General features: G+C 37.2%; 2 protein-coding genes across 2 annotated transcripts; both read right to left on the bottom strand.

Moving 5' to 3' along the window:
* Window positions 1-6,580: 6,580 nt before the first annotated feature.
* On the bottom strand, window positions 6,581-9,806 carry LOC132282564 (disease resistance protein RUN1-like). The gene is made up of 4 exons (XM_059784290.1): window positions 9,674-9,806; window positions 9,279-9,569; window positions 8,019-9,157; window positions 6,581-7,028 (listed from the first exon to the last, which is right to left on the bottom strand). Exons 1-3 carry the CDS (start codon window positions 9,788-9,790, stop codon window positions 8,054-8,056), a joined length of 1,512 nt encoding a protein of 503 aa, XP_059640273.1. The 5' UTR covers window positions 9,791-9,806; the 3' UTR covers window positions 6,581-7,028; window positions 8,019-8,053.
* Window positions 9,807-9,816: 10 nt separating this feature from the next.
* LOC132282565 (disease resistance protein L6-like) lies at window positions 9,817-13,788 on the bottom strand. Its single transcript, XM_059784291.1, has 2 exons — window positions 13,319-13,788; window positions 9,817-10,171 (listed from the first exon to the last, which is right to left on the bottom strand). The coding sequence occupies exons 1-2, from the start codon at window positions 13,786-13,788 to the stop codon at window positions 9,817-9,819; spliced, it is 825 nt and encodes a 274-aa protein (XP_059640274.1).
* Window positions 13,789-14,380: the final 592 nt, after the last annotated feature.

The raw sequence follows: 14,380 nt of genomic DNA, 5'->3' as shown, positions 1-14,380 counted from the left end.
TTCTGTGCTGGCGTCTCCTCCACTTGCACTACCGGTTGTGGTATCGGCTACAGTATCGGTTGCGGCTGAGTAGCAATGGTGGCCATCAAGGCCCTCTGCAACAAGCGATTCAATACTAGTTCCGCCGGACTTTCACCCTCTTTGACGGGTGTTTCCACATTATCCCTCCTTGTAGGAACAACTCTTGGGGCAATTAAATCCTGAAGAAGTGTGTCCTCATCAACTGGCTCCGCCGGATTGGAGCTCGAGCTCTCGCCAACATCATCCCTTGTTGGCCTAGGGCCAACTTCCCTGGGTCCCTCACGCCGTGACATCGTTCTATAAAACAAATAAAACGATTCAATAACGATAACACTAAGGTCTAACCGTGAGCAACTCAATATAAAAGGATGTTATACTAACACTTAGCATGCAAGACTATGCAATGAACACATTAATATAAGCATATAAGCACATAAGCACGTAAGCATGTAAACAAGTAAACAGTTAAGCATGCTTTTGCACATAGCAAAACACTTTAACAATTAATCACATAAACTATGCAAATGACTTCCCATGAAACCTGTAATACCCCTAATTTTTAAAAGGATATTTCTGGTATTTTATTTTTGATTTAATTATTTTTTTTGATTAATTGTTTTCTTTGTTTGTGGTGTTAATTATTTAATTGCGGGTATTTTGTTTAATTGTTAATTATTTTGTAAATTGTTAATTATTTAAATTATTTTAATTATTTAATTGGTTGTTAATGGTTGTTTTTATTTCTTTATTTAAGTCATTGTTATTATAAATTTACGTAAGTTCATGTAGCCGGCACTGTTAAACCTAGGTTGTTCAATGGGCCGAGTTGTATAAGGATTAGGGTTTAGAATTTAAAAGTCTATATATATGCATATTCTACGTTGGTTTAGGGTTAGAAACACAATCCTAGTTCTCATAGTCACACTGTGAAACAAAGAGAACATACATAGAGTAATAGTTGTGGTTTTGGGAGAAGCAGAGAGGAGAACTTGAGAGAGTTACAGAGAGGAAGGAAGTTGGGGTTGTGGGTTTCAACTGAGACTAAACCTAGAGTGACGAAGGTGGAACAACGGTCGGAGACCTCGTCGGAAAATTCAGAATACGGCAGTTTAGAGTTTCAAATCTGAAATTCAAAGGCAAGTCACTATTCTTCTCCTTCCTTTTAATTCGTGTTTTGTGCATTCCTAGTAGACTCCAGGGATTTACCAAGCATTAAAACATATTAGATTGAAGGTAATATTAAACTTGAAATCATGTTTGTATCAGTGGTTTAAACGTTGCATAAATCTGTGTTGATAGGAGGTTGCTCTGTAAATTGTTCCTCTTATTGTTACGTATAAGCTTTGTTTAATAGGGATTAATAATGGATTGGATGTCTGGTAACTAATCTAAAACTGAGTTTGAACCCTAGAACAAGTTCTTAGATCAATTTTTTATTTCACTAAATTAATTTGTAAAAATCTGTTGTAAGTTGCTTGAATTTTCTAACGGAGGTTCTGTGACCGTGGCTTAAGAACTTGTGTTCTTCACATGTTGGAATTGGTTTTCAATGATTTAAGTTTGTCTAAAACTAAGATTGAACCTAGAATGAAGATTAAAAACATTGCAGAGGCTTTGCGTTTCGCCTGAGACAGAGAAGTTGATTAGTTTTCGCGCAAACGGAGCACAGGGGAGTAGAGCCGGCTCACCACAAGGGTGGAACCGCCTCTACAAGGGGTAGAGCCGGCTCCACTTGTGGTGGAGGCGGCTCCACTTGTGGTGGAGGCAGCTCCACCAAGGGGGGAGGCGGCTCCACTTTTAGTGGAGGCGGCTCCTCTTTTGTATTTTTGATTTTTTCCACGTTCTGGGTTGTTTTTGGCCGGTAGGAAGATTTCTGTGTGGTTCTAAGGACTGTGGATGATTTATAAAACTATTCTAGAGATGTAAAAGATTGGGAAGCATGTAAGTATTAATTTTTAAAGCATGAAGTAACCTACAGTTAATTAATACACTGCATGTGGAAGGTTGTAGTATATTTTGTTATTGCTTACAGTTTCCATCAAGTAACTTGGTTCCTTAGCATGATTGTAAACTGTTATTTGTGTCTCAACTGGCTATAAGCATCTATTATATATTCTGGGAAGTAATGTAGGTACGCTTAAGTGGAAATTAATTGAAGTATAATTATACCGTAATTTTCATCAATTATTGTATTGTTTTGGAGGAGTTATATGTGTAGTCCTTCTTTATAAACTTGGAGGACCGGAATAGGATTTCTATATCTTATATTGACTGTATAATTGAATCATACACATATTAGATTGGTTGTATGTTGGTTCTGGAGTATAGTTAATAAGTGGTTATTATGCTATTTTGTTAACTGTGTTGGATGGAGGACTGTGTGCACCGGTATGGAACGATGGCATACTAGGTATGAACTAAATCGAACATGTTGTTCTACCTAATCTGGATTTAGTGGTGGATTAACCAAAACAAGAGGTTAAGTCCATCTCATAATTGTGTCATATCATTAAAACGATTGAATGATCTGTGGTGGTTTTAGGATGGATTGGTTATACATACATCAAACCACAATACAGATGGTTGATATTTTGTATTAGGAGTACAAGGATTTTATATATATATTATATGATGCCATGGTATGAGTTTGAATCTCAGGACCATGGTTAGGGCGCGTATATCGCCTAGGATGGATAACTGGACATAGGTGTTGTTCCCTGGTAGGTCTAGGTATACATGACCACATTATTGTGCGATTTACATGGTATCTCTACTCAGGCTGAGACAGACCTACTGGACTAGTGAGCGTCCTATAGTATGTATTATATATATACATATGGACTACTCTAGATATTGTTGAGTCTTCCTAGGATGTATCTGCGTATCGGATTATTGGTTGGATCGTAGTAGAATAGGACTTGCATGTGGGCCTGACCCACTCTCTTATTTTTTCAGGTGTTCGTCAGTTCCAGGGTTAGAGCTTGGACGTGCAGAGCAGATACAGACATTCATTCTTCCGACTACGTAGGAATCTTTGCTATGTTTACCTTAAGTTTCTATTTCAGTTATTTTAGTTTCTTTTGGGATTTTAATAAGGGGTCCACTAAATGGATTCCCGAGTTATAACTTATGGAGTTTTAGAGTTTGGATTTAATAGTTTTCATTAATGTTATTTTGAGGATTTCAATTAGTATTCTTCCAACTTATTGTTATTATTTATTTCATCTTGTATTCTATGTTCGGTTATATATTAATTGACTGATATTTCCCTCGAGTTTGGGCCTGGGCCTGATCAACCCGTGTCTCCGATCCAAGGGGTATCACACAACCCCTATGTAGGCCTCTACCCGTCGTCCTAATGGTTTTCGAACTAAGGCTCTGATACCAAATTTTGTAACGACCCTAAACTGATACCATTAAAAAAAGAAAATTTCGACATGACCTCCGCTAAAAATCATCATACAACAACCTGTTTAAAAGCATTTTTTAACCTGTCCCAACACAATAAACATATAATACATTCCATGGTGGTACAACCACATACTATATCATCCAGGTATCATAATTACAGTCCCAAAATACAAGATTAATATCGAATGTCCATGTTTTACAACGTTTAGACAGCTCATACAAAAGTTACAGCCCATAGGTATAATTAAAATATTAAAAGTCCATAAGTCGTACTACAAAATACATTATGCTTAGTATTACAAAAATTAAGTGACCCAAGTACAAAAATAACGAAATAAGCTCTTAATCCATACTAAGTCTGTGGTAAAATGTCATCTGCTACTTCTTTCCCGTTTCCTGTAAAAAATGTTAAGTAAAAGAGGTGAGCAAAATTGCTCAGTAGGTGGTGCCTAAGACACACCTTTTGTATCCCCGTGAATCCAAACAAGGAATAAGACAATAGGAATTTAGGGTCATGCAAAGCCGGGAAAACACAATATCAATTCTAAGTTCAAAGCAAATAAATCTCGTGCCATGAATGCAATATTATGCATGTCACTCCCCATTTTCAGAAAAATATCATCATTTCACAAATTGTTAATATAACCCGCCATTTGGTGACTCCGCAGCGACACGAGAAAAGGATTGGCTACTGTCCCTACCCTTTGGTACCTCTACAGCGTCATTTGGGGCCCAGATAGCTCAACCATGCTTGGGCAATCTCCTTAGTTCCCTCTAGGCTATATTAACACACCGGCCCTCTGGTGACTCCGCGGCGACTGGGTTTTTCTCAAAAACCGTTTCATCAAATTCTCCCCAAAATCCCCTTTTTCATCTTTTTCAAATCATTTCACCCTTTTCATACCCCATACTTTGAATGCATGCTTTGAATGCATGTTACATGCCTTTTTAATACCATAAAAATTTGGGAAAAATTAATGTTACACAACTAGCATGCTTCCTCATAACAATTTTTAACAATTTAATGAACACAACAAGCATAGAAAATCAACAAGGGAAAATTAATGTTACACAATTAGCATGCTTCCTCATAACAATTTTTAACAATTTAATGAACACAACAAGCATAGAAGATCAACAATTAGGCATACTTTCCATGTAGAACAACAAATACGCATAATAGCATGCTTCACATACACAATTAAAATCATTTAAGAGATTATCAGTTCAATTCTAGCATGATTGACAACAATTAAAGTAGGGAAACTCACAAAGGAACAAGATTTGAGTATTAGAGACCCCTTCCTCTAAAGCAATGAAAAACCTCAAATTGATGCCCTAGATTTTGAAAATTAAGGAGTGCACTAAACTAGAAATTGCTCCTATCAACTTGTTGGCCTCGCCGTGAGCTTCAATTTGCCGCAAACGGCACTTCAAAATACCAAGAATTGAAGAATTAATCAAGGGTTAAAGTTGCAAATGAAAAAGAAAAAAAATAAAGCAGGGAAAGAGAAAGAGGACGCTGCAGAGAGAAGAGAAACATAAAATGGGTCTGTAATCCCATTTGCAACATGATAACTTAAAGTAAAGTGGGTCCCACCCATTTTTTTTTTCTTTTCTTTTCTCTTTTTCTTTTGCTTTTAAATTACACCTCACACACAAATATATATATATATATATATATATATATATGAAAAACTTAAACATTACAGGCTTGTTCTCCTTTGGTGCTTTGGTTTTATTGTGTTTTTAGTTATTGGTGGTGTTTTGTTTCCGACACTGCTTTCCTTGCTCATGGTTCGCCGGTGATTGGTCAAGTCCCTTGGTCCTCCTCAGTTTTCTCGGCTTCTCAAGTGGTGTCTGCTGTTGGCTTCTGGGTCACACATGGTATGTGTTTTGTGTTAGGGCTGTATCGGGTCTCTACGTATACTCTCAATCCTTCTTACGTGTCCCTGCTACAGCCTTTTTTGCTTTGTATGGTCAGGGCTGTGCAGATCTCTCTGTCTCTTTTTGTATCACTGGTTAGGTGATTGTGACTTTTGCTTTAATTGTCTTTTGTGGTTCTGTTTATTGTAGATGCCGTAGAGCTTCTTGTCTTTACCAATGAAAAAAAAAAAAAATTCAATAGATATACTCACTATTTTTTTTCAATAATAAACAGGGCAATAACTAGTCATCATTGTCTAAATTACTACATTGTGAGTATGGGTTACCCAATATTTCTCCCATTGTACAGGATGTCCATTTTTTGTTATTAAAGTTTGTTGCTTAGGACCCATGGAGTTGAACGTGAAGCCTGGTATTATCAAACCCAGCAAACAGAGTTCGTATCTCAATGAAACAGTTTTTATGTTTCCTCATTTTATGGACACGAAGTTAAATCAGAGTTTGGATTGCTCAAGGCATGAATAATGAAGGATGCATGTGTGTTGGTTTCCCTTACTGCAACTTAAAATGAGCTTGGAGACATGGCCTTCTTGGCATGAAACTAAAGTAACGACTCTTTTCATTAAGGTTGGGATATGTTACAAGATTTCTTGTATCATATATGCATTTTTATAGATAGGTGAGGCTTGAAATAAGGCTAATTTGTGTCAGAGGGGAGGGGTTCCAGGCTTCTATTCGTGGACAAAAAATGTATTAAGAGTGTTTTTTTGTCGATGTAAAAATAATAACAATAATAAGTCCAATCCTTTTGGGCCCAGAGCATCCCAAGAATGTTCACAGCCCAACAGTTCGGGCTTGTGAAGCATTATGTCACTAACAGGACATTCAAAGAATAGATGGCTCGTATCCTTAGTTTTTTTCTCCTGCAGAGAAGGCAATTGATAAGTATTGTTCAAGATACCAACTTTCACAAGCCCATTCTGAGTGTCTCTGTCTGACTGCCATCCATAAGATGGGAGCATCTGGATTTCTGACCTTTAAAACATGCCAGGATAGTGTCCCCTTTACACCTTGTACAAATTCCTCATAGAAGAAATGGTGAAGCTGCAACCGTTCGTGAATCAAATAATGGGCCCTTTTCAACACATATCTTCTTACATGCTTAGTGAAAGAAAATATAGTGTTGGTATGCAGATTTGGCCCGACGCCAACTTTGAGAAGAGGGGCTGTGGATGGCATTTTATCACTTTAAAATAATGAATAAGTGAATGTCATGCTAAAAAATATTAACTTGTACTCTTTTAATTGATACAAAAATGATACCTACCCAAAAAAATGATACACCAATCTCTCTCGACAAATCAAACTGTAGCCTTTTGCACAATTTATCAAGAACTCCATATGTTACTCTTGCTAAAACACTTTGAGAAGTGGTCTGAAACTCACTGATATGTTTCAGTTGTAACAAACCAAAAGGAAAAATAATAATAATAAAAATATATAAAAATTGGAAAAGAGAAGAAAACTATCTTAGGCAGTAGGCACCACTGTTTCTAATAGGAAAGTTACCATTGCTTTTCAGAGAGCTGCTTTATTTTTTTTTCCCTACTTTCATAAAGATTCTTCTGTTCCTTCATTCCTATGTTCACTTACCAGTTACCACCAGCAGCCTCAAGCTCAATTCTTCATCTTCCAAAGCCTTATAACAACTACAAAATAAAAGGAATAAGTAAATTAAGTATACTGCATATCACGCCTCAGCTGCAATTAATTTAATTAAACAAAAAGAAATAGGAAAACTGAAAAAATTATCATAAAAAATAACCAACCTTTTAACCATCTAATGGTCTAAATGTACCAAGTCTCAAATTACCAACCATTTAGGTTTAGAACGATTTAAATTTCTTAGGTTTCAAATAAATGATCCTTCAGGCGTGGAGCAGTGTAAATTTCCAAGGTTTCAGGTACCCAACCTTTCAGGCTTTAAATATTCTAAATTGACTAGTCTCCGATAACCAGCCTTAATTTAGGCATCAAATAGTCTAACTTTTTGGTTTCAGATAATTGTCTGAATAGGTTACAAATACTCACTCTCAATCAGAATAACCAGTTAAATAGACTTTGGATATTCTAACACTCAATTTCAGACAAGCACTTGCATGGACTATAAATAGTTCAAACTTTTGATTATATTAACCGCGTGAATAGGCTTCAAATAGTTTTAACTCTAGGTTTATGATTGACTCTCATTTTTACCATAACAGACCTTCACCCTCGGATAAGTAGGGTGAAGGTTAAAAGTCAAACATGACAACACTGGCATACAAAACAGAGCATCAAGAAAATCAACATGCTCCTATGACATGCTAATTTGGAAAATCCTCCGGAGGCTTTTAGTTTGGTTGTTGACATGTAAATGACAATTCCTAGTTTCTTATTTGAGTGCCAATTTTGATACTAATTGCTGAGAGCACTAAGAAGTGGTTTTTGTTGAATGTTTTATGACCTCCTCCAACCTCAAACTGAAACTGATATACAGAGAGAAAAAATAATTAGCAAGCAATCGAGAAAAAATCACTCATGCGAAAATCAAACATTTAACTCAACTAAAGAGACCACCATATGCAAGAGAGAGAGCATCATACAGCTTGCTAGAAATATTATCCCCATCCAAGCCAATATTAGAAATAAATCCATACCAATGCATTGTATCACCATGATAATAGATCTAATCTTAGCAGCGCTGAATGGGCATGTTTGGCAGATTTTGTATTGTTTCCAATGGGCAACCTAACACATCAAATACCTCCAAAGAGCCCAAATCCTTAAGGCCCTCAATGTGATATAAGTTCTCACAGCCATGCAAATCCACACATCTCAAAAATTCCAGTTCGGCAAGTCCTTGGATCCTCATGAGTCCTCGACAATTAGTAATGCATAATGCTATCAACTTACTTAGGTTTGACATATCTCCAAGGTTAGCTAACATGTCACATGCATTTATGTTCAAATTTGTCAATGACTCTAATCTTCCAAGCCCTTGAACCTTTGTCAGACTCTCACAATTATGAAGCAGCAATTTTGATAAAGATTTCAAATATGACAGATACGGTAATCTTTCCAATGAATCACAATATGCCAGAGATAGATCCACTAGACTTGAGGGTAACCCCACTATATATTGAAGATCATCACAAAATTGTACATTGAGCAACTTCAGATGAGAAAGGACACCAATCTCTTTTGGTAGGATTCTAATATTGGTAGAATCCAAGGTCAATTTCTCCAATTTGGATAAGTTGCCAATATCTCTAGGAATCTCCGCATACTCACAGCCCCCAACAAAGTGCAACTCCTGTAAATTAACCAGATTTGTAAGATTAGGGATGGAAGCAACATGCAGAACCCTTAAAGATGAGGGAAGCTCTGGCAGTGATTGAAGATATGTGCAGCCCCCTAAGTTAAGGGTTTGAAGGCAACAAAGGTTGCGCAAGCTTCTTGGTAGGCTTTGAATTTTGGTATCACAAAAGCTCAAGAATCTAAGAGATGATAGTTTCCCCATATAACTAGGAATGTCCCCCCTCAAATTACCAGATTTTGTGAAGTCCATCACCTCCAGCTTCTCTAACATCCAAATTTCAGCAGGTAAAGTCCTTATATCAGCATATGAAATGTCTAGAACTTTTAGATTCTTCATACTGCCAATGGATAGGTGTATTTCCATTAAACTTTCACAGCTTCGAAGAATCAATCTCTCTAAAATTTCATATGATGAAAAGTCTAGAGTTCTCCTTAAACCACAATTTGCCAGTTGTAGAACTTTCAATTTTTTTGCCACCTGTTAAAAACATAGATAATGATGATGATGACAGAAAATATTAATTTCAAACAAGTCTGTGATATGACACACACAAACACGCGCGCACACCAAAAAAAAAAAAGCAGATATTTTACAAGACCTTGAAATGACTCCAACCACCCCAATCTTCTGTGATGCAACTATTTGAGAGATCAAGAATGACTAGATTCTCCAAACAAAAATTGGTTAGTTGAAAATATGGAGAGCAACCACGCCAATTAAGCCATCTTAAGTGAAACAAAACATCTTCAAAATCCCCAGCAAGGTCTGTACCATCCACTTGGAGATACCATAGATATTTTAGTTTCTTGAATTCCTTCCTTGTAAAGCAATGCCTGTTTGTAGATTCTAATTCAAAGCAAAGACTGAGGGCCTCAACCCTTTCTGTTCCCTGCAAAAAGGAAAATTTAAGTAAACAGCATATTAAAATAAGATTTCACAACCTACAACACTAGATTAAATAAGAGTATAAAATTCAGTGTGCTCAGATCTTACCATCCGTCTCTTCAATACGCTTAGGGCTTCCTCATGATCCCATAACCTACTACGCTTTCCTGGAATCCTTTCTTCACAAACAATAATCCTCCCAAGAGCACTTAGCTGATAATGCATCCTCAGCTCATTAGCATCTCCCACTTTTACAAGAGGAGACTAAGAACATTAAATTCTATCTTTGGATGATAGCCACAATCACCCCACACGTAAAATACAGTTGCCTTATCTGTCCCATCAAAAAGACATGAAATATCAAGAAAAATCTGTTTTTGGTCATTATTTAATGCTTCATAACTCTCTCTGAACCTTTTCTCGACTTTGTCGTGCAGCTTTTTCTTCAACTTTTTCAATATATCTTGCCATATGGCAGGATCCTTGTCAGACAAAAATGAACCTGTATGTTCAAGAGCTAGAGGAAGCCCTGCAGCAGTGGATGCAACCTCTTCAGAAATACTATCACACTCTTCTGGAAGGAGCTTCCTTCCAAAGGCATGTCTGCTGAAGAGTTCAAGAGATGGCAGAGGATTCATAAAAGGGGGTTCATAAGTTTCATCAACTTTAATAACATTTAAAACATGTTTGTCTCTAGTTGTAACTATGATCCTACTTCCTTCACCATACCAATCTCGCTTTCCTACAAGCAAATCAAATTGCAAACTTTCATTCACATTGTCAAGAGCAATGAGAACTTTCTTTGCGCAATATCTGCAATCAATCATGCGTATTCCACTGTCAACATCAGCAATGTCAAGGGGACAGTTTAGGGTGTCGGTGAAAAACATTTTTTGTAAATGGACAAGTCCATTCTGTTGCACCGTTTCTCGGATATTTGCAAGGAAGCTATGACAGTCAAAGTGCTTGAAGAGCTTGTTATAGACAAACTTGGCAATAGTTGTCTTGCCAATGCCAACCATGCCATGGATACTGTTGAACATATGGCTCAATTTGAGGCTTGCATCACCCATGATGTCATCAAGATTCTTGGCCTCCAAGAATGTGTGCCTAACAAGTCTTTTGAGTGGTCACTAAATAGCCTTGGCCTCCAAGAATGTGTGCCTAACAAGTCTTTTGAGTGGTCACCAAATAGCCTTGGCCTCCAAGAATGTGTGCCCAACAAGTCTTTTGAGTGGTCACCAAGTAGCCTCATTTTGGTGTCCCATTTTAGCTATAAATAGCCTTTGCCCTCCATAGTTTGAAGCATCCGAGAGGCATCCAAGAGTAAGACAATATTCGGATCAAGAGAGTATATTGGTTTTGTGTGTGTGAGAAAATCCTTTTGTGTGTGCAATCTTCAAGTGACACTTGAAGCTTGTCTTTGGGTGGGTTTTTCTCTTTGTTTAAACCATATACTATTTGGGGTATTTCTTGAGTGTTGAGTGAATCTTCTTTGTTGGTGAGTGAGTGGTGTGAGAAGAGAGATTATTATGAGGAAGAACCAAAACGTTCTTCAGTTTGTAATCTTCTTCTTTATAGTGATACGAATCATCATCGCCCATGGATGTAACCCTATTTGTGAGGGTGAACCACGTATAAATCCTTGTCCCTTTTGTGTGTGCCTATTCATTATTCTTGTTATTATTTTTCTCTTGTTCTCATAAACTCCTATTCGATCCTTATTTCATAACAAACTGGTATCAGAGCTTTTTGGGGAGTTTTTGAGAGGTCGACAAAATACGAGATTGAGAAATTTGATGGCAAGATTAGTTTTAATCTTTGGCGCATTAAGATGCAGACCCTGCTCACTCAGTAAGGTATTGGCAAAGAAAAAGATAAAAAGAGGAGTTACGATCCTAGTTCTCAAAAGGGTTGTGAGGGGACCACACAACATGGTGGGAGAATGAAATCCGTTTGCAGATGGCAACCAAAATTGCAGCAGTCCTTACAGGGAGGCAAACCCATGAGGATAGGTGTGATATTGACTTGCAATAATCTTGGTGGCAATGAGATAGTCCATTCGAGTGTCATTAAGATGCGTGGGAGGCAAGTAGTTGGTCACAACAGAGATGCGAGGAAAAGTCAAGGACATCCTATTCTCCACAAGGGTGAGAAGATGACTTTTCATTACCAGCCCGTGGTTTGTGGGCGGTTGGAGAAGGTTGCTGAAGGAGATGTCAAATTTGGAATTTCTGAGGTTGCTTTTGGTAAGCATTTAGAGTTTGACACAAATACTGAAGGTATGCTTGTGGCTGCGCAAGACATGCATGGGTTGAAGAATGAGAGCCCGGGGGTTAAGTTTGAGGATGACTCAAATTTAATTAAAATTCTTTATTAATTTGTTTTTTGTTGGAGATGATGATGGCGTTATTTTTATTACTCACATTGTGTTGAAGAAAGACTCTTTATGATGTTGTCATATCATTTCTGCTAAAGCGGAGAAATTTTGCCAAGGATGGAGTTTTGTGGCTCATTCGAAATTTTTGCCAAGGTGAAGAATTTTCGCCAAGGTGGAGATTTGTTGAACATGTGGCTCAATTTGAGGCTTGCATCACCCATGATGTCATCAAGATTCTTGGCCTTCAAGAATGGGTGCCTAACAAGTCTTTTGAGTGGTCACCAAGTAGCCTTGGCCTCCAAGAATGTGTGCCCAATAAGTCTTTTGAGTGGTCACCAAGTAGCCTCATTTTGGTGTCCCATATTGGCTATAACTAGCCTTTGCCCTCCATAGTTTGAAGCATCCGAGAGGCATCCAAGAGTAAGACAATATTCAAATCAAGAGAGTATATTGGTTTTGTATGTGTGAGAAAATCCTTTTGTGTGTGCAATCTTCAAGTGACACTTGAAGTTTGTCTTTGGGTGGATTTTTCTCTTTGTTTAAACCATATACTATTTGGGGCATTTCTTGAGTGTTGAGTGAGTCTTCTTTGTTGGTGAGTGAGTGGTGTGAGAAGAGAGATTATTGTGAGGAAGAACCAAAACGTTCTTCAGTTTGTAATCTTCTTCTTTATAGTGATACGAATCATCATCGCCCGTGGATGTAACCCTATTTGTGAGAGTAAACCACGTATAAATCCTTGTCCCTTTTGTGTGTGCCTATTCATTTTTCTTGTTATTATTTTTCTCTTGTTCTCATAATCTCCTATTCGATCCTTATTTCATAACAGATACCAACAATTCGTACATCATTTGAACCAATTTTTAATAATCTCATCATTTCATGTTCGTGGTGATCCATCCCAACCACGTTATCAGGTTCAATCATGCAGCGATTGCTCAACTCAAACAACATTCTTGGAATAATTATGTCTTTTATTAGTTTTCCTTGATGCCTGATTGATGCCAAGGGACAAATAATTAGTGTTTACAAGCCAATTAAAGTAATCAATAACGGAAAAGAATCCTGAGTTTTATATGTATATATGTGTATTGAACTAATTAAGTTAATTTATAAAAATAAAAAAAAATTAAAAAAAAAAATTAAAAAATATGAACTAAAAAACTGATATTGAGTAATTCTGTCATTCATTGTATGAAGGTAAGATTGGCACAGATACTCTTATTTGAGTAATTATGAGGAGCAGCTAGCTGTGAAATCTCTCCTAAATGACTCCTAATTCCAATTGTCATAATTTTTTGAATTCCAACGCTAGATAAGAGGATATAGGGTTAATTAGCAGGAATGAGTATATTAGGATGGAATTAGCATACCCGTCAGGTTGTTTCTCCACGTCCATACCCTTCAAACCTGCAACAACTCTGAGTGCCTCCTTCCATTGCTCAATAGTTTCGTCATCCAAACTCTCAGATTCCTGGAGCTCGCGTAAGGCCTTGGCGTAAATTCCATCTTTATCCTTCAGATCCGAGGGTTGGACATCGTAGAACCATTTACTGGACGCATAGTTTTTGGAGAATATTGGGATTGAGATCTTTGACTTTCTAATTGATTTGAGCAGCTTTGGGCCGATCTTCTCTCCTATGTGAAGCTTGTTACTGTCACGAAAGGTGCGAACTCCGTTGTTTTCTAGATAGATGTATAGAAAATCTGTGAAGTTGAGACGAGTGTCAAAGCCTCTGAAATTCAAAAACACTTGGTATTCGTCTTCTTGAGATAGATGATGAGTGGTTGTGGTGATAGTAGAAAAGACACCATATTCATTTGGATCACCTTCAATTTTCATTCTCTCCCTCTATGCCTGCGCTTTAAAAGTAGGACTTGGGGCGACAGATCTTCCCTTCGCATCTCTATTCAAGTTAACTTCCCCTTGATGAAACATAAGTAAAGTCAACCGGAACAGGACAATTTCTCCTCCAACTAGCGCCTGCACGCTGCTTTGGTGTACTCTCCTTTTTTCTTTTTCTTTTTTTACCATACTCTCCCTCTTTTGGGAACGTGTTATTTTTGGGACAGACGAGAATATTTCTGGGAACAGAGACAGTATCTGCATTTCTTAAACAAAGGAAGTATTATATTTTTTAATAATGATAAAGAGTCCACAACCAATATTTTTGGGACAGACTGAATATTCTACATTCTACATCTTTTTGAGAACAGAGAGACTAATCTGTATTGTTTTTGGAATTCTTTTTTAATAATGACAAGGAGTCCACAGCCAAATAAATTTTCGTGGATAGGGATGATGTGAACCTCTTCTTCTGTTTTTTTTTTTTTTTCTTTTTTTTTTTTTTTTTTAAAGCGAATTGCATATATAAAAGGGAAAAAAATACTTAGAAGGCCTTCGGCTGAAACAGCCTTTCACAGGCAAACATGCC

The sequence above is a fragment of the Cornus florida genome, unplaced genomic scaffold, assembly GCF_030987335.1.
Source record: "Cornus florida cultivar Cherokee Brave unplaced genomic scaffold, ASM3098733v1 CherokeeBrave_3.0.0_Hap2_Chr11, whole genome shotgun sequence".
NCBI lineage: Eukaryota > Viridiplantae > Streptophyta > Magnoliopsida > Cornales > Cornaceae > Cornus > Cornus florida.
This window is presented reverse-complemented; position numbering and strand designations above follow the sequence as displayed.